This window comes from Ruditapes philippinarum, unplaced genomic scaffold (assembly GCF_026571515.1).
Source record: "Ruditapes philippinarum isolate M1 unplaced genomic scaffold, ASM2657151v2 ctg524_1_1_1_1, whole genome shotgun sequence".
In the NCBI taxonomy this organism is placed as follows: Eukaryota; Metazoa; Mollusca; class Bivalvia; order Venerida; family Veneridae; genus Ruditapes; species Ruditapes philippinarum.
The window spans coordinates 6,352-28,435 of NW_026866629.1; the positions used below are offsets into that span (position 1 = coordinate 6,352).

At 31.7% G+C, this 22,084-nt stretch overlaps 1 protein-coding gene across 5 annotated transcripts in view; it reads right to left on the reverse strand.

Annotated features, from left to right (window-relative positions):
* Positions 1-17,525: 17,525 nt before the first annotated feature.
* LOC132733120 (carbohydrate sulfotransferase 15-like) overlaps positions 17,526-22,084 on the reverse strand; it is a 36,534-nt gene continuing 31,975 nt past the window's right edge. For all 5 annotated transcript variants that reach the window (XM_060719720.1, XM_060719722.1, XM_060719725.1 and 2 more), the window contains exons 6-9: positions 20,692-20,848; positions 19,984-20,146; positions 18,406-18,553; positions 17,526-17,874 (exon numbers count right to left, since the gene is read on the reverse strand). In XM_060719720.1, coding sequence (XP_060575703.1) covers positions 17,678-17,874; positions 18,406-18,553; positions 19,984-20,146; positions 20,692-20,848 — 665 coding nt within the window. In that variant the 3' untranslated portion in view covers positions 17,526-17,677. The remainder of the gene's footprint in view (positions 17,875-18,405; positions 18,554-19,983; positions 20,147-20,691; positions 20,849-22,084) is intronic.

Sequence of the window (22,084 nt, forward strand, 5' to 3'; positions counted from 1 at the left end):
TTTAACTTAGAAATTTTGGTTAAATTTTTTTGTAAAGTCAGATATCTCAATTATTGCTGGAGATATTTAATTGAAACTTACAATACTTATTAATACTAACAAGGTACATCAGATTGACAAGTTGGATAACTCTGCCTACAATATTGACAGAATTATGCCCCTTTGGAACTTAGAATTTTGGTTAAATTTTTTTTGTTAAGTCAAATATCTCAATTATTGCTTGAGATATTCAATTGAAATTTAAAATACTTTTTTATAGTAACAATGTACATCAGTTTTGCAAAATTGCATAACTCTGCCTGCAATATTTGCAGAATTATTTGCCCCTTTGAAACTTAGAAATTTGGTTAAAGGTTTTCAAAGATATTTACTTGAAACTTTACACATGCACTTAGGGTTATAATTGGAAGGTCATAATTGTATGTTACTGACCAAGTTCCATAACTCTATCTTGCATTAAGGCTGATTCATATCCCCTTTTCTACTTAGTCTCTTGGTTAATGTTTACATGCAAGTTTTACATATCTCAATAACTATTAAAGAAATTTATTTAAAACTTCACATATGATTTAGGGTCATAATTGTAGGTCACTGACAAGATCCATAATTCTATCTTGCATTTAGGCAGATTTTTCTCCCCTTTTTTCAACTTAGAAATTCATGGTAAAGTTTTGCTTGTAAGCTGTTATATCAACAACTACTGAAGGGTTTGTGCCTTTTTTGGGACAATTTTATGCATTCATGATAATAAAGCAGTGATTTACTTGATAAAACATCTTAATAACAAGCCTTTGTACCTTTTCTGTCAAATTTATTTATTCATAGGTAATTTAAATATTATTATACTCAATAAAACACCCTTGTGACATTTCCTTCCGAATAGTCAAGCCAATACTGTATAATTAGACTCTCTCTAAGGCCTATAACATGAATTTATAAAAAAAAATTAGCCCTTTTGTGAACTTAAAAGATTTAACATTATCAAGGCTCTTTTTCTATCAAGCACTTAGAATAGTCGAGCGTGCTGTCCTACCGACAGCTCTTGTTAGCTCACCTGTCAGAAAGTGACAGGGTGAGCTTTTGTGATCGCTTGTTGTCCGTCCGTCCATAAACTTACTTTAAATGACATCTCCTCATAAACCACTAAGCCAATTTCATCCAAATCTCACAGGAATGTTCCTTTGGTGGTCACCTTTGAAAATTGTTCAAAGAATTTAATTCCATGCAGAACACTAGTTGCCATGGCAACCAAAAGAAAACAACTTAAAATATCTTCTTCTAAAAAACCCAAAGAGCTAGAGCTTAGATATTTGGCATGAGACATCTTCTAGTTAGTGTCTACCAAGTTTGTTCAAATAAAATCCCTGGGGTCAAAATTGGCCCCGCCCCAGGGGGTCATTGATTTTCCCTATATGCATATACCGGTAGTAAAAACTTGAAAATTCTTCTTTTAAAGAACCCAAAGAGCTAGACCTAAGAAATTTAACATGAAATATCTTCTAATGGGTGTCTACCAAGTTTGTTCAAATAAAAGCCCTGGGGTCAAAATTGGCCCCGCCCCAGGGGGTCATTGATTTTCCCTATATGCATATAGTAAGAACTTAAAAATCTTTTTTAAAGAACCAAAAGAGCTAGAGCTAAGATATTTAGCATAAAACATGTTCTAATGGATGTCTACCAAGTTTGTTCAAATAAAAGCCCTGGGGTCAAAATTGGCCCCGCCCCAGGGGGTCATTGATTTTCCTTATATGTGTATAGCAAAAACTTAAAAAATCTTCTTTTTGAAAAAACCAAATAGCTAGAGTTTAGATATTAAGCATGGAACATCTTCTAGTAAGTGTCTACAAAGTTTGTTCAAATAAAAGCCCTGGGGTCAAAATTGGCCCCACCCGGGGGTCATTGATTTTCCTTATATGTGTATAGCAAAAACTTAAAAATCTTCTTCAAAAAATCTGAATAGCTAGAATTCAGATATTAAGCATGAAACATTTTCTAGTAAGTGTCTACAAAGATTGTTCAAATAAAAGCCCTTGGGTCCAAACTGGCCCTGTCCCAGGTGTGTCATTGTTTTTTAACTATATGTGTAAAAAAAAACTTGACCAGCTAGACCTTAGATGTTTAGCATGAAACATCTTCTAATGGGTGTCTACCAAGTTTGTTCAAATAAAAGCCCTCGGTTTAAACTGGCCCCGCCTACGGGGGCCTTTATTACAGGTGAGCAACTAGGGCCAACATGGCCCTCTTGTTTATCAATATTGCAATTGTTTTAAAGCTGCGTTTTCTTAAATATGGATATTATTGAATCATCTTTGACATCAGTATTCTCATTTTTTTAGCTCACATTAGCAAAAAGCTCAGCTATTACAGACAGTCAAAGATTCCTTGGTCTGTCCATCATCCATATTTCAATAATGTCATATTAAACTACTCAGTTTGAAAACGTCAAAAATTCTCATTTACTGTGTGCAAGAACGCTTAAAATTAATTTGGTCTTTTGCATGATAAGGTCACAGTAGGTAAAAAAAGATTAGATATTACAACCATCCTTTTCTCTTATTGTCCCATTTTGCTTGTTTTGCATTATTAAAGCCATTTCCTCATACTCCCATTCCATTTGTATGTTTCTTTGCAAAAAAGTAAATAACAGACTTTTTAAAATTTATTTTTGACTGTTACAGGCTAATTAAAAATAAAATACTCAAACTATTAAAAGTACTTTTTTGTATTTGTTTAAATCTCAGAAATTTTTAAAATTAAAGTATTTTACAAAAAATACCTATATTTTCTTCTTAAATTTCATGAAAATTAACATGTTCCAAGTTTCACTTTTCATCAAAACTGAAATGCTTTAGCTAGGTAATCTGTCTGTCATTAATTTGAAGCTTATGTAGCAATATAGTATTCTAGGAATTGTTACTAGTATATATTATTCATTATAACATAATTCTCTCATCATGTTAAGGATCTAGTCATGAATGTACTGCATGCATTTTTCATATTTTGGATGTATATTTTATGTACCACTTAGATAATGTAATAAAGTTGTTCTCATTTAGTTTATTCTTATTTCTTTCCCTCATTCAATGTAATATTCAACAACCAGTGTTAAATAATGTCTCTATCAGATTAATAATCTGTAATTCAGTGGCCCATATTCCTTTATTCGTTACAATTGCAACGTTTTTAGTAAGACACATGTATTTATAATGCGCAGCGAATACATCAGTGCTTTCAGCGCTTTGATTATATCTTAGCAGGAGAAGGGTGCGAAATCGAACAGCGTTATACGAAAATCGGCACCGGAAGTTATTTCCGCTTGAAAAAACAACAACATTCGTGATGTTCCTTAATTATCTTGTTAGAATCGAAATAATATCGGCCTAAGCGGTACTTATCGGCCATTTAACCCCGTTGTTATCGTACGGACTTCGTGGTCAATTCCTACGCATCAAAACTCCAAACCGATGTAAAAAAGCCGATAAGACACACCGCTCAGACCGGTATAATTTCTTAAATATATGCTTTCATTTTTAAATATTTGTTACCTGATTTTTCAAATATCAATATTCATTGCACGGTTATTTATGACCACAATAATGAAAACAAATCTAAAATTTATGGACCTTAAAACTGGTGAAATTCTGACTAATGTACTGTTTCGTTTTCTGAAAGAATAAAACTTTATACTTTTTTCGCTTATTAAGTTGCAGCTTTAATATATGTGATAAAACCGTGTGTTTTGTTGCATTGTTTAGAAGTCGTCGTTGTTGTCTATCAAACTGTAACCTGTATTGTAGGTAAATAATTGTGTTTTTATATTGGGTTCCTTAAGCTATCACCGAAACTACAAATCCGATCTGTCCATCCAAACCAACAAAATAGGTTACAAAAAGAAATTGAATTTGTTACATTATACAATGAAAATATACAGACATAATTGTAGTAAAAACACTAACGGTATAAAAACAAGTAAATTTCCCTTTACATCTTACAATAGATACCACCAACAAGTCCTTGACAAGATGGCGAGCAATGACAACTTGCCATTGTAACCAAAATTCAAAGGATGACGAACGCTGACAATACCTTTTTGTCTATTATTAACTTCATATAAAATATAAATTAAATGTAAAACACAGTCATTCTAAATGTTGAATGTAGTGCATCTGCTATATCTGTGTTATCTTTATACATTTAATAGCAGCTGTTTCTTGCGTTATCAAAACATATTGTATGGCAAATATGTTCTCAGAGTTATGTAAATATATGGAAATTTATGTGTCTTTGAAGTGTTGAAGTTTCAGTCTTATGCACTCGTTTTGCAAGAATGAGACACGAGTAAAACATCTAACAAAACATTCAATCCAAGGTTGTAAGGATTCATATTATAAGTCCTCATCATCGATATTATCATATACAAATATCTGTAGTTTCTTTTTCACAATTAAAATCTCATTTCTTTATTTTCTTGTACATACTCTAAATTAAATTTTTCCATTGCTTTTTTTTTTAATTTTGTTTAAAAACTTTAGTTTAAAAAAATTTTCGTTGGACTTTAAAAATTTTCTAAATTGAACAATAATTTATAAACCCCAAAAGGTAATGATTAACCCCTTTTAACCACGGGGGCGGTTTTTTTAACGCCCTAAAAAATAATTATGAACATTTTACGTAAATTAGGATGTTTTTGGAAAATCAATTGCTGCATTAACGAATTTAAACCGTGATTATTGCTGTCATGAAATTCTTTAATAATGCCATAATCACCAAGGAAACCATTCTTGTGAAATTAAGTCAATATCGTCCATTTGAATTAGAAGGAGAGGTTAATTAAAGAAATTTTTGATAACAACTAAAAATGGACACAATGCCATTAAAACGCTTGCTTCAATGTTTTGTTTTTCTTTAAATGTTATTTTTTACTTTGTTGTTATTCTCAAGTGATTTAGATGTTGTGTTAGAAGTGCTTTTCAATTTATGCTAGACAATAATTAAAAATCTCTAAAATCGATCAAATAACGTTACCTTTAGTGAAGTTATTCCTATGTATGTATCACAGTTGCTGTATATCATATCAGCGAAACCTGACTACATAAACCTCTTTGTGGTGCATACACATTGTCTCTCTATATGTAGACGACGTCGTAGTTACCTAAATTTAACTTTTATGGCGGGTTTTAATAGAAATTTTACTGTAAATACCAGTTTGTTTTAAGAAGACTTGTATCTTATGGACGGGGCGCTGATGCGTTTCTATGGTATTAGAAACAGTATTTTAAGTCAATAAAAATTAACATCGAACGTTCATTGGCATAAACAGTACAACAAAATTATAGCTATAAACTTGGACAACATTTTTATTATTTGAGTCAAAGAAGATCAATAAATATGGTAACATATAAACAGATCCCGATGTTTGTCAAAGTTAATTTTGAACAATGATTATTAAATTTTCTTAAAAGCAGAATATGGATCAGTCAGTTTTCTTCTTGATCGTTCTCATCTTTCAAATCCTTCTTCATACGCGCAGCTAAAGAGAAATAAATTACATGTAAATAAAATAGCTTGTTTAATATTGAATAAAGCATTTCAAATTCATATAGATATTGAAAAATCTTCGAAAATATTCACTTAATCATTTAAATAAATAGATAATTTTGAATGTTTTGCCATCCGCATTTATCCGCATATGTCTCTATAAACTAACCTTTTTATTGTTAGCAACTTGAAGGTATGCGTGAAAACTATGCATGATTGTAAATAAAATATTATATAATTAATATTTTGCATATTGGATGATATCTAAAGTGCTATTTTTACCGTTAATTTACATGTTATTAAATTCACCTTCGCGTTTGATGATTTCTTTGATGTGATGTATAGATTTCAATCCATTAGACTGCAACTCGTCTGAAAATTGTAAAACGAGTTAAATTAATCATAATTTAAATTTGTTTGTATCTATCCTTCAAGTATTACATTCGCACATAACGTTAATATAAGAGAGACTTATTGTAAGCATATCAGATAATATTGGCTGTGCAAATGAACAGTTTGATCACAAACCCCTCCAATCCACCAAAGCAATATAAACCATGTTATAACACTTTAATTGAGAAGAAATAATGAACTTTTTTATAATATAATCGTAATTGAAAATAAACAAACTAATAACATCGAAAAAGTATATATATAATATATATAAGTTAATTCCGAAATAAAACATAAACCATTATATCATAGATACACATACATACCAGAAACATGTCCTTTACAACATGGAGGGCAACACTATGCCTGACTTGACAGTGCAACCAAGAAAGAAGAACGCTGTCAAAATATGTTTGTTCATCTTTAAATTTCTATGAAATAGAATGTTAATGGCATATGTTGTATTTTAAAACACCTGGTACAAGTTTTTATTTTTCAAAAATTGTGCATATCATCGGCATTTTCTAGTTCAATGATTTGTGTAAGAGAGTTATAACCATTTAATGATTTTTCTTTTTAATGTATGTACGGACTACTCCTCTTTTACCACTAATGCAATTTCAATGAAACTTTTCATATCATTAATTTGCGCATGTTTCACGAGTTTTTTGTTTGACTGATTTTTTGGTTGAGTTATGGCTCTTCAATAAAAAAGGTTTATTTTGTGTTGCCAGCAACACAGAAGTCGGACAACTTCTCAGAGGCTACTGGTACAATTTCATCTTAACTTTCAAGGAATGATCAGTACTAAGTCTTGTTGTGCATAATTTCGTAATTTTCTGGTCAAATGATTTTGTCAAAGTTATGACTCTTTAATGTTTTTTATTAAAGTTTATCCTGACTACTTTAATACCACTTACGCAATTTCAATGAATTGGACAGGATTAATTGGTAGCTCAAGTACTTTCACATGTTAAACGGTGCTTCTTGCTTTTATGATTTTTTTACCGAGTTATAGCCTTTGATTTAAATGGTGTTCCGAAATACTTCTTTTATTGGTTTCTCAAATACTTGCATAATTGCAAGGGGTTTTCGCTCCATCGATTTTGGCCGTGTTACAGAATAGATAAATACTTTTAAAAATTGTCGGACCACTCCTCTTATACCACTCATGCAATTTCAATGAAATTTTTACGGAACTGAACGGTAGCCGAAGTTATTGCACATATTACACGGGTTTTTTATTGAATCAAAAACCTGTTTTGCAATGTTTATTTCAATGTATTTCCGTTGACTACTGCCACACAGTAGCTGTAACAAGCAACTGGCCATCATGAGGCGACACATGTGATCACTGATCGCTCTTGTTTGAATATTGATAACGACAAAGGATGGATATATGCCTTCACAAAAGCTCTCATCATTATTTATTCTGTTCCTCGCTGTTATTATGTCAGTTAACATTAACAATGTCTTTGTTGTGTTAGAAGTGCCCTTCAGTTTAAAACATACATTAATTTATCTCTAATATATATCAAATAACGTAACCTTTACTGAAGTTATTCCTATGTTACACTTGTAAATAATATTGAATATATCTTAAGTTAACACTTTTAACTTAAAATGAACATTATGAAACATAAAATAAATCTGCTGCTTATATATACTTCTTTGTGGTACATAAACCGTGTCTTTTGATACGGTATGTAGAGATAACTCAAATTTATATAAGGTAACAATTTTGGTTGCAATAATTTGTATGTTGATCAGATTTATTTCACCTCCCACATCATTTCATTTGATGAGAGTGTTAACACTGTGACCCACTATTTCTTATGTGGCTCAGCAGCTGATTCATTATTGTGGATCGGTGCTATCAACTTCAACAATAAAGGCTGATATTCAACAAAACTGTTTGATTATCATCATGCTTATATTTGCCTGAGAAGTATCTCAAAATGTATTTATATTAACTGTCAGCATTGTTTTAGGTTCTTCCCTTTGAAACATGTCTCGAAAAGTATCTGAACTTTGTAGGTGGTTAAACATCGGAGTAGAAAATTGCATAAGAATAGTCACTTCCTTTGTTACTTGTCATGACTTGAGCATGTCTCGAAAAGTATTTGAGATATCAAATGGAAACTTCAAAGGTTTGTTTTAAGGACACTTTAAATCATAAAGTTTAAGTGAAATTAATTGGAAATTTATTAGAGAATAAATCACAATATAAGGGAAGACATTTTTATTAAAATGAGAACTCTACACGTCATATGTTTTGAGTTATAGATCTTTGTTAATTTTTCATATTCAATTTACGTTATTTTTCTTTTACTTTTGTAACTGACCTTTGAAGCTGAAACAGACTAATAATCATCAACCTGAAACTATATGAATGATAAGCTTTGGTATACCTGCTTTGCATAGTCGGAGTAATTGACGTTTTAAAGTACATTTAAATTTCTTTTTTTTGCAATTCGTCCATCCCATTTTTATAACTTTCCTTCTCTTGTTTAGCGAGGTATTTTGCAATCTATGACTGATTTTTGTTAATATTGATTTTCCTCCTTAAACCTGTAAATTTTAGAACATTATCTTGAGTTGTCTTTATATCAAGGTATTTAAACTTTTACCTAACTTTATAAAACAAGAGTTATTTTCCGTGTTGACCTTTGTCTTTTTAGCGGACAAATTATGTCATTATCATTATTTTTATCATTCAATGCAACTACGTGGTTAAAATACATGAATGTGCATCTAATGTTGTATCAATTAACAAACTACCAAATATGGAAGATTCTACAAGGATTCTATTATAACTTAACAAAATGCTCTCCTCGGACTAGACTGTCGACAATTATGAGCCTCTTTAAGTCTTAAGTTCCGACACCATAAAAGTACTGTTCAACTTATGCACGGGGCAAAATACTTATATAACCTTTACCAATGATCATGATCAGCTTAAGCTATGCTCATACCTGCATACTAACATCGTTACACTCGTTTTCAGAAAGGGCAAAATTGAGTTTCTGAGTGACCTATGATATAGAAACATTGGATTAACTCATTGAAATTAAGTTGTGCACAATTTATTTACTTACTGGCATCACACTTAGATACTATTGGACATTCGCATTGGGTAGCAATATCTATGTTATGTTCATGACAGAAATCTAAAAATATAACTAATTTTTAAAATACTTAATTGCAGTTTCTCGATCAACACTTTTTATCAAATTACAGAAGCTATATTAAAATGTTTTATTTGATTGCTGATAATTGCCACTACGTACCAAAAAAACAAGTGGCAACATGGCCGAGAGATTAAGGCGTCGGACTAGATATGTCATGATCGCTAGCCTCATGGGTTCAAACCCGCCAGGGGCAAGTCGTTATTTCCTTAGGCACGAAACTTGACACACAATGCTCAGCAATGCTTGGTTCCAAAATGTTAATACTACATGTTGTATTTGCTAATGTTTCTTTGGATATCAATTTACATTACATGGTGATTTTATTGTCTTAGTTTTGCAATAGATTGGGAAACCTAATGAATCTTAGAACTTATAGGTATGTAACATTAAATGTCAGGTACTCCCACTTTCCCTTGTTACTGGGAAGTTGCCTTAAAGGGTTAAGCAATGAGAACTGCAGCCACGGTTTATCACTAATTGATCTTAAGAGGCGGCTTTATGGGTTCGTTCGAATAAGTAAAGTCTATGCATCTGTTTATTTCAGCAGGTCTGGTGTTGCTTTCCGTTTGTAACACCAGAGGTTAGCCAGAATCGTATTTCTTGTTTCAGCGCCGTATTACCTAAATTGTGTCGGTTCGCCGTAAATCTAAACAAAACAAATAAAAGGGACTCGTTTTTTATGTAAACTAAAATATTATTTTGTGTTTTCTTATTGACATGTGGAGATCCATGTTTTTTTTGTTTTTTGTTTTTGTTTTTTTTTTTGGGGGGGGGGGGGGTGTCTTTTCCTGAGTCTGGTCACTATGGTACTGATAAAACGTTTTTGCATTTGTAAAGTTTGTCATTTCCAAATATATCTGAAGTCTGTTTTGTGTAAAAAAAATTTGTTACCAAGACAAAAAATCAATTGATATCAGGCTTAAGTTTTTTTATCATACCTTTAGTAGATTTGAATCACAACGGACGCATCCGACAATTACTCAATACGGCTGCATTACGTGAGGTTCGGTAAATGCAGAAACAAAGTTTTCAAGCATATCGATGTATTTTCTTCACATTCCCTCACCAAAAAAAGCCAAATTTCGGATTTATAAAGTAAAATTGGTAATACTTTGGCGTCAAAGCATTTAAATATTATGGATTTTTTTCATGTAACAATCTTAGTATATTATTACAAGTGAATTAAGTACCTTTTTTCCATTCATTACTCGATATAATGCCATGTTATTATATGATGAACATAAACTAACGGTCACTCCATCGTATATGTTCAATTTAATCAGTTTCCGTCGTAATTCATATTTCTGTGTTTGCAAATTTTCCTTATTTTTTCATTACTTTAGTTTTATTTTTATAACAATTCAAACATAAGGAATATAGAAGAAATATAGAATGTTGTGAACTGTAGTTGAAGACCTATGACTGTATCCGCAAACATAAGAACAAATATTTTTGTGATGTCTGGAAAAAAAACTGCACTTCCTAAAGTCCATTTGCTTCTATTAACATTTCAGGCAGTTCATTCATGTGTCATTTTTAAACTTGAATCAGTAAAAATAACTTACTAATATATAAATGACTTTGTTTAATTGTAAATTTGAATACTGGTCCTTTCGAAATTTCCGATTCTTGATTTGTTTTTAACAGCTTATCGGTGTGTCTTCTTAACTTGTTTTTTATCTTAAGTTGCGTAGTTATTAAGGTGTGTGAGTGTTTTGTGAAAAGATTTATCTAACATCAGTTACGGAAAGTACGTATAACGTTATACTTGTCAGTTATCAGTAATTTGTTAGTTTTTATTTAAGCCAAACATGGCACGCAAATTTTTACAAACCACAACACCGATACCTTTCCTTGTCATTACCCTCATTGAATTTCGCCCTTAATTAATCTATTCATTATAACAGCATGGTCTAGACAAGAAAGTCTTGTTAAGTGGAGATCTATCTAGTGCAATGAAAAACAAAGGAATATGTTAAAACGTTAGACTGCAGAATAGTGCCGCACTGTCACCTCCCGTAACACCGGCGTAATAAGCAATACTTAATACAAATTAAGTGAGTATGTATCAGAAAAGATATGATACGAAATAAGTGCGACAAAACAAAACTTTCTAGACAGAATCACTTCAAATATATATTAACAGATCTTAAATTAGAAACAGGACTTTCAACGTATATCATGACAACATGTAAATTCTGAAATTAGAATGTTTAATTTTACAAATCTAAAATGTTATCTAAACTAAATATCTATCTCTAGTTAAAAAAATGAAGACAAATTGCAAATGCATTACTGCATATTGTATAAAAATACAAATAGATAGCGCCCATAAATCATTTGCATTAGACATTATATTAAAAGCAATGTTCATACGATTACACTGTTAGCTTTTATCGGTTTCGTAATCTTGCAATATCGCCCCCATTCAAAAAGTGTACAAACTGTGTGACATGTGACAAAATAAACGTCAACTTTATAATTTGTATACTTCACAACAGTATGTGTAATTGATGGACGTGTGGCAGCCGTAGAAAGTTGCCCTGTTCTTTACTGTGAAAATTGAGTACTGCTACAGCCGGTTTCAAGTGGACATGAGGTATGTTGCAGTTTTACATTATCCCTCATGTACAGACTAAATCAAACCAAGTCTGCAATGTTCATGTAATTCTGTTGTGATCACCATTCCTCCAAATATTCTTATTACAATACATACAGTTTAATCAGTTTAAAATGTAACCTAAATAAAGATTATCTTTCCTGAACAGCACTGCAAAATACTTATATGTGCTTATATATAAATAAAAGCGTTGTCACAAGACACGGATGTGTCGAGTATATAATATTATATCTAGTGAAATGTAAAATGAATTGATATGTAATGGAAAATATGTAAAACCATGAATAATCATATTGATAGTATCTAGAATCATACGTGACAAGTGACCGCTAAAATAATTATACTTAAATGCTTTTGTTGGTAAATGTGAAATAAATGAGATATATCACTATCATTGTTCATCATATTTATACTAAATTATTCGCTGAAATCGATTTATATTTTTTCCAAGAAATATCTTATAAGAATATCCAATGAAACATTTTTATTGTTTTTATCTATATTTGAAATACTTAGAGAAAATATGTCCATTGTAGGCCGATCCATTTTAATGCTGTTTTAATGAATTGAATATCTTTAATATAATTAAATGATTATATGCTGAAAATTAAGCTGTTAACTGTTGAACAATGCCAACTCAATGAATTGCTACTTAAAAAAGTTTAAATATCTTTTAACTTTAAAGTATTTTGTTAATATTTCAACGCACTAAAACTTTTTTCTGTAATGATATGTTACAATTATTTTTTTTTAGATAATTTAGATGTGATGTTTTTAATTTTGATATTTGACATATTTTAGGATATGTGAATAGGACTGGTCTATAATGGAAGGTCTTTAATATTATGAATTACTATGGTGATAGCATTTAGTATAATAAAATACAACAAAACCATGAAATAATTATATATTGATGTTAGTTGTAAGTAAGAGATACATGGTATAATATAATATATAGCAGATTATGATTTTTTCCAGAACAAAATATTATTATTTCTCTTATAATACTGCACGTTTGTAACGTCGTTTTTCAAGGTCTGTGAAGTTGGCTTGTACATTGTACATCGTAGTTCAGCTAGTAATTCGCCAATATTTGAATTACTAGCTAGTAGTTGGGCATTCAGCGTGTAGTTCGAAAAAAAAACAGTATGATACATAATATTTGAATTACTAGCTAGTAGTTGGGTATTCAGCGTGTAGTTCGGAACAAATACACTAACATACACACTATTTGAATTACTAGCTAGTAGTTGGGTATTCAGCGTGCAGTTCGGAACAAATACACTAACATACACAATATTTGAATTACTAGCTAGTAGTTGGGCATTCAGCGTGTAGTTCGAAACAAACACACTAAGATACATAATATTTGAATTACTAGCTAGTAGTTGGGTATTCAGCGTGCAGTTCGGAACAAATACACTAACATACACAATATTTGAATTACTAGCTAGTAGTTGGGTATTCAGCGTGTAGTTCGGAACAAATACACTAACATACACAATATTTGAATTACTAGCTGGCAAAGGCTAATCACTTGGTTTCAGCAGTGTAAGCGTTAAATGCTGGCCTGGTATCAAAGTTTTAGTAGGCATTATGTGGGAAAAGTTCAATGGCTCTGACAATTTAAAGTCATTCTTAAATTTTGTGTTCTAAGATTTAAAGCAGCATGCCTCCAGGTTCATGCTAATTTTCATTAAAATTTTCAAAATGTATTAAGAAATTTATGTTTGGCATTCAGGGTGTAGTTCGAAACAAACACACTAAGATACACAATATTTGAATTACTAGCTAGTAGTTGGGCATTCAGCGTGTAGTTCGAAACAAACACACTATGTACTACACCGATCTACTAGCTAGTAATTCAAATGTTGTGTATGCTGGTGTATTTGTGTCGAACTACACACTGAATACCGATCTACTAGCTAGAAATTCAAATATTGTGTACGCTGGTGTATTTGGTCCAAACTACACACTGAATACCAAACTACTAGCTAGTAATTCAAATATTATGTATGTTAGTGTGTTTGTTTCGAACTACACGCTGAATACCCAACTACTAGGTAGTAATTCAAATATTATGTATGTAAGTTTGTTTGTTTCGAACTACACGCTGAATACCGATCTACTAACTAGTAATTTAAATATCTTGTATGCTGGTGTATTTGTTCCGAACTACACGCTGAATACCGATCTACTAGCTAGTAATTCAATATATTGTGTATGCTGGTGTATTTGGTCCGAACTACACGCTGAATACCCAACTACTAGCTAGTAATTCAAATATTGTGTATGCTGGTGTATTTGGTCAGAACTACACGCTGAATACCCAACTACTAGCTAGTAATTCAAATATTATGTATGTTAGTGTGTCTGGTCCGAACTACACGCTGAATACCGATCTACTAGCTAGTAATTCAAATGTGTGTATGCCGTTGAATTTGTTTCGAACTACACACTGAATACCGATCTACTAGCTAGTATTTCAAATATTATGTATGCTGGTGTATTTGGTCCGAACTACACGCTGAATACCCAACTACTAGGTAGTAATTCAAATATTATGTATGTTAGTCTGTTTGTTTCGAACTACACGCTGAATACCGATCTACTAGCTAGTAATTCAAATATTTTGTGTGCTGGTGTATTTTTTCCGAACAACACGCTGAATACCGATCTACTAGCTAGTAATTCAAATATTGTGTATGCTGGTGTATTTGGTCCCAACTACACGCTGAATACCCAACTACTAGCAAGTAATTCAAATATTGTGTATGCTGGTTAATTTGGTCCGAAATACACGCTGAATACCCAAATACTAGCTACTAATTCAAATATTATGTATGCTAGTGGGTTTGTTCCAAACTACACGCTAAATACCCATCTACTAGCTAGTAATTCAAATATTATGTATGTAAGTGTGTTTATTTCGAACTACACGCTGAATAGCGATCTACTAGCTAGTAATTCCAATATTGTGTATGCTGGTGTATTTGTTCCGAACTACACGCTGAATACCGATCTACTAGCTAGTAATTCAAATATTGTGTATGCTGGTGTATTTGGTCCGAGCTACACGCTGAATACCCAACTACTAGCTAGTAATTCAAATATTGTGTATGCTGGTGTATTTGGTCCGAACTACACGCTGAATACGCAACTACTAGCTAGTATTTCAAATTTTATGTATGCTAGTGGGTTTGTTCAGAACTACACGCTGAATACCGATCTACTAGCTAGTAATTCAAATATTGTGTATGCTGGCGTATTTGTTCTGAACTACACGCTGAATACCGATTTACTAGCTAGTAATTCAAATATTGTGTATGCTGGTGTATTTGGTCCGAACTGCACGCTGAATACCCAACTACTAGCTAGTAATTCAAATATTGTGTATGTAAGTGTGTTTGTTTCGAACTACACGCTTAATACCCAGCTACTAGGTAGTAATTCAAATATTATGTATGTTAGTTTGTTTGTTTCGAACTACACGCTGAATACCGATCTACCACCTAGTAATTCAAATATTTTGTATGCTGGTGTATTTGTTCCGAACTACACGCTGAATACCGATCTACCAGCTAGTAATTGAAATATTGTGTATGCTGGTGTATTTGGTCCGAACTACACGCTGAATACCCATCTACTAGCTAGTAATTCAAATATTGTGTATGCTGGTGTATTTGGTCCGAACTACACGCTGAATACCCAACTACTAGCTAGTAATTCAAATATTATGTATATGCTAGTGGGTTTGTTCCGAACTACACGCTGAATACCCATCTACTAGCTAGTAATTCAAATATTATGTATGTTAGTGTGTCTGGTCCGAAGTACACGCTGAATACCGATCTACTAGCTAGTAATTCAAATGTTGTGTATGCTGGTGTATTTGTTCTGAACTACACACTGAATACCGATCGACAAGCTAGTAATTCAAATATTGTGTATGCTGGTGTATTTGGTCTGAACTACACGCTGAATACCCAACTACTAGCTAGTAATTCAAATATTATGTATGTTAGTGTGTTTGTTTCGAACTACACGCTGAATACCCAACTACTAGGTAGTAATTCAAATATTATGTATGTAAGTTTGTTTGTTTCGAACTACACGCTGAATACCGATCTTCTAAATAGTAATTTAAATATCTTGTATGCTGGTGTATTTGTTCCGAACTACACGCTGAATACCGATCTACTAGCTAGTAATTCAAATATTGTGTATGCTGGTGTATTTGGTCCGAACTACACGCTGAATACCCAACTACTAGGTAGTAATTCAAATATTGTGTATGCTGGTGTATTTGGTCAGAACTACACGCTGAATACCCAAATACTAGGTAGTAATTCAATATTATGTATGTTAGTTTGTTTGTTTCGAACTACACGCTGAATACCGATCTACTAGCTAGTAATTCAAATATTGTGTATGCTGGTGTATTTGTTCTGAACTACACGCTGAATACCGATTTACTAGCTGGTAATTCAAATATTGTGTATGGTGGTGTATTTGGTCCGAACTACACGCTGAATACCCAACTACTAGCTAGTAATTCAAATATTATGTATGTTAGTGTGTTTGTTTCGAACTACACGCTGAATACCGATTTACTAGCAAGTAATTCAAATATTGTGTATGCTGGTGTATTTGGTCCGAACTACACGCTGAATACCCAACTACTAGAAAGTAATTCAAATATTATGTATGCTGGTGTATTTGGTCCGAACTACACGCTGAATACCCAACTACTAGCTAGTAATTCAAATATTATGTATGCTAGTGTGTTTGTTTCGAACTACACGCTGAATACCCATCTACTAGCTAGTAATTCAAATATTATGTATGTTAGTGTGTCTGGTCCGAACTACACACTGAATACCGATCTACTAGCTAGTAATTCAAATGTTGTGTATGCTGGTGTATTTTTTCTGAACTACACGCTGAATACCCATCTACTAGCTAGTAATTCAAATAGTGTGTATGCTGGTGTTTTTGGTCCGAACTACACGCTGAATACCCAACTACCTGCTAGTAATTCAAATATTATGTATGTTAGTTTGTTTGTTTCGAACTACACGCTGAATACCGATCTACTAGCTAGTTATTCAAATATTGGCGAATTACTAGCTGAACTACGATGTACAATGTATAAGCCAACTTCACAGACCTCGTTTGGGTCTTTCATTGGATAATCGTAACGTTTATATAGTTTTATCTACACGGCTGTATCGATTCATAAATAACTCTTACTTTTTTCTCTAAAAAATGATGTTTGCTGTATCATAAATTCGTTATAAAGATTGTTGACAGGTTATATGGCCGTATATAAACGGCTGTTTGCAGTATAACCCTCGCCTAGCGGCTCGGGTTATATTTACAAATAGCCGTTAATATAGGGCCAAATAATAACTTATTATATATAAGGGGGATAGGTGGCCTTGTGGTTAATGTGTCTGTCTCTTAACCCAGAGATCATGGGTGCGAGCCCTACTCGGGTCACGACCATGTTTCTTCATATGACACCAGTAGTGGTTGGTTCCAGGAAGCGGACTCGAAAACGATTAATACAATTTGCAAGAACTTGTTTCGCAATCGAGCTTAAATAAATAGGTTAAACCAACCAATAAAATTATATTATGCGAGCCTCTGGCGAGCATATTATTTCATTCAACGAGTGCAATAAATTCAGTAACAAACTTACAAGAATTTAATATTCTATTTATGACATACCCAAAATATAAAAGACCATTTAAAGTGAAATAAGAGCGATGTTTCATTGACGCGCCTATAGCTTTAACATCAATTGATAACAATGATATGATACGCCATGTTTACATCCGTTTACGATGTCTTTTCTAATACTATACAACTTTAGATACTGTGTAGTTCGTTTACACTTAAATCTTATCTCTTCCAAAATGTATTTAGTGCATTAACCCAAATCTCGATTGTAATTAAACTTTTCTCCTAGGAGTTTTGATAAAAGATCATTATGGGGGCGGTAAAAGTTTTCCAACATCTTCCTGGTTTCCGGCAACATTTCCCCTGCTTGTTTATCCTTCTTTCTTCTTTTATTTGCATGCTGATTTGGATCCGCAATCTTTTGTAAGTCCTTTGCTTTTAATGTCGCTGAAATAAATGAAACTTTTAACTCTTTAAGAAAAGCTAAATATGTATTTTAAATATAATTAAAGGAGATCCACTGAGGTCAAAAAAGTCTTGACCTTAACTTTAACGTTTTTGCATTGATCAGTTGATATACTTAAAATTGAAAAATCTACAAAAACATGATAAAGAAAATTTCTATTTAATATAAACTTAGAATAAATGAAAAATTGATATTTTGCACGATTTCGAGTAAAGTTTTATTGTCATTTCACACAAAAAAAAGACAAAAATAGAAGGAAGGAATAATCTGATATTTTGCAGACAATTCATTTGTAGAGACCTACACAAGTTTCGAAACATTTCCAGCTTCTTCTTGTCAAAAAAAACCTCAGTGGAACCCCTCTAATAATCAAACTATACAGTGTATTTACAAAAATAGTTCTAGAAAAATTACAAACTGTTGCTAGAACATTCTGATTTTTTTTCACAATTTATGCTATTATCAGAATAACATTTAAAGAATCAAGAATTCATATATTATCAAATACTCACATATTTCTAAAAACGAAAAGATTTGTTTCATATAGGAATATGTATTGTTTGAAAAGTCTTCAAGTTTGATCACCATCACCTGTTCACGTGGGAATACACGGAAATATTCTTTTAAATGCAGATGGTAAACGCCAATTCGAAGTCTAATCTGAAAGAGAGAAAAAACACATCCATATCAACGTACGATCATAGTTTAAACTGTATATATATATACATTGTATTACACACCTATTTGTCAAAATTAACTTTATTTAAACAAATCTGGTTTAATTAAATCATGTAGAAAAAGATAAAGTGACACTGTCAGTGTGTAATAGCACGTGACTCGATCTGGTTTACATTAGCTCCTAAATAACGCTACGCGTTAGGATCTGGCGATGAGCAATAGGTTGTAACATTCTCGTGATTTTTCCAACAGCCAATCATCGGCGAGCTTTCACAATTTTGAAAGCGAGTCGGTTTCAAATTCTAACTGCTGGAAAACCAATACGAGTAGGTAATTTTCAAGATTTCGAGAACAAACATGGTGTTGTCCACATTGCCGGCAGGTAAACTAGAAATACAATCTTGCAATCATATTACAATCATTAAAATTGAGCCTATTATTTCCAGTTTACTTGTTTCAAAATTACTTCAAACATTTTTTTTCTAACAAAAAGAAAATGATTTACTTTCACGGACAATATAATACAGAAATTTTGTCTCATGCCTATCTGTAAAAGCCGGTTTGATTGCATGGCTAAAATAGCTTTCTGGGAAAATCAGAATCATAATGAAGGCGAAACCTACACGGTTGTTATCAGATTTACATGTAAAAATAAGTAGATCTGAACTTTAGTCAGATTGCCACGTGACTTTGCACGGTAAACATTTTTTCGAAAATCTAGTTTTCATCAAAAAAAATCATTACCATAGATTTATGATATACAGCTTTTCTCTAAGACTCTGCTTAATTGAGTCATATAAATAAATTATAAACTTTTGTCTGTTTAAAGTTTTATTTACTATTTCTGCTTGCCATATTTCCAAAAACAATGACGTATGGAAAACTGATTGTTGTAGAATAGCAAAACACCACAAGTATCGCGTTCTACCTATTTTTTTTACATTTTGCCAACAACCCTAACATTGCATGTTGTAAGCGTTTGATTCAAGAAGCATACCTCTATTTTCATGGAAATTTTAGAATTACATTTAAAACATAAATATCGTCAAGTGAACAAAGAAAGTAACTTACACATTTCAATCAACACATAAAAATCTACAAAAATTACCCATAATATGCCAAATTATACAAAAATAGCCCTTACTGCGTCATTTGCGCAGTAGAAATATGATGTTTATACAGCAAAACCAGTCATTAATTGCATATAACATGTAAAATTTTTTTTAATTGTGAATATTGTTTTTTTTTTCTTAAAATCTTAGTACAATGTTCTAAGTGTAGATTTTCTTGAAATATGTTGGGTCATCTGGAGGCATACATCTTTAAAACAGGTCATTGTATCAAACATTTTATAATCATATTAACGGTATACTAGAAGACATACGAATGTTTTGTCCGGTTTTGTCACTTACCACAATACCAGGTCGGCTTTTAGCTGGTGTATATAAACAATGGCGCAGACTGTTATTTCTCAAGCAATTATAAGTATCTTTGATAATGTTCTTGACACCTTCATGAAACATCTCTGGGCTTCCTTGTTGAAATTGTTGAAAAAACAGATAGTCCGAGTACAACCTGATATTTCAGAAAAATGTGTGTGTGATATAATACATGTGTATCAAAATATATTGCTGAATCTGATCGCCGATAGTTTGTGAAAGTCACACATTTAAAACAAAAAAGTAAAAACGTTTTTAAAATTTTATTAAAAATGTTTCAAATTTAAAAGGACTTCTATCATCATTGAAGATTTCAAACTTAATAAAACGTATATAATAGATCTAGTATAAATGAGATTTGTATATATTGAAGTTTTAGTAATACGTACAAATAGACTAGCAAGTCACATCACGTGTCTTTAAACGTTACGACATTATTATTTCATTTCTTTTGTTGTTACTATTATTGTTGTTCTTGTTCTTTTTTCTTTATTAATTTTATTTATTTATTTATTTATTATTTTCTTCATTTTATTTTGTTCTTTCTTTATTTTTTGTGTCTGTTTTTCAAACTTAAAAAAAAATATTTTTAAAGAAGCTGCCTCCGCACATTTCCTTTTATAATTGGATATATATCGATTTAAACAAAGGAAAATTTTAGTTAGTAAACCAGTTGTATACCTCTCAACTGGATTTCTTAACATGGCAATAATTTTTGCATTAGGATTTAAATGATGAATATAATCGGCATTGGTATATAGAGGTTCCGACAGGTTTCTGAATTCTGGTAAAATAGTCCAATAATCATTGTCCCATAATGTGGACGCTGAGCAATCTCCTGTAAATAAAAATAACATATGAAAACATACTTTTGTTGAAATAAATACAGAATTTAAGGGGGTTTTCTTCTATAAATACAGTATTTATTTTCATCGAGTAAATATATGAAAATTAATATTTCATGGTTCGCGGTAGCCCCGAGTGAAATATGATAATGTATCTTTTTTTTCATACAACAAGATGTAAAATGAAAAATTTTGATTTTTCTATTTATTTACAGTTTTTTTTTTAACATTACAGCTCGATAGGCTTCTGTATTGGCTGAATTAAGAGGAAAGTTGTTCTGCAAGACACCAATGAAAATACAGACAATATGTCACTGCAGCGAAAAGTAAAACCTTCATGTGAAAATACGGAAATGAATATACGCATCTTCAATCAACATTTCTAAAAATTTCATTTATGAGTATATAATAAATTACATTCACGCTATATAATTACTATAACTGTCCCTGTATATGGGTTTTTAATCACTATTATACTATTGTACTTTATTTATTGATCATAAAATCAAGTCTGAATAAATATTTGCAAATGTGTCATAATATTAATGGTATTTTTTTTCAGAACTATAGCCAGATTTTATGATACAAAATGTAGACAGAGCTTTCGAGATCAATAAAACCACAATATTCCTTTTGACTGAATCTGTTTATGAACTGTTATGGCAGACACTGCCATAGCCAATATGTTGCATGCTGATTAGCTGTCATATACTTTATAATGGTTTGCTTTTAGTAAAAGAGTATAGAATTTAAATAAGATTTCAATTAAAAAGATTACTGTCGTATATATTTCATCTCACAATTCAGTTATTGAGAAGTTCCAGAGATGTCTGTGTAACATATGTTGGTAACGACATTAATATTTTTATTATCAATGAATGGTGCAATTGTCAAGAGAACTGATATGGCCACTGTACAAGTTTTCAATAAGTTTAATTGCTTGAGTTAATTAGGTTAATAACTACGAAAACTGTTAATACCCATAAATAAAGTATGGGACAAAATCCCACTGCCCATTTGTTATTTCTTTTCTGACACAACATGTTTCATGCAAAACTTCAATGTTTAAGTAATAGCAGGATAAGCTTTTGATTTAAAATAAACGTGTTAACCTCTTTCTTAAATCCCAGGTTTAGAGCGATTTGTTGTTATTGTTAAAGTGTTCTTGTTGTTGTTTTTTTCCAAAATTAATTAGCAAAATAATAAATTGCCTTCAATGATGTTTAGTT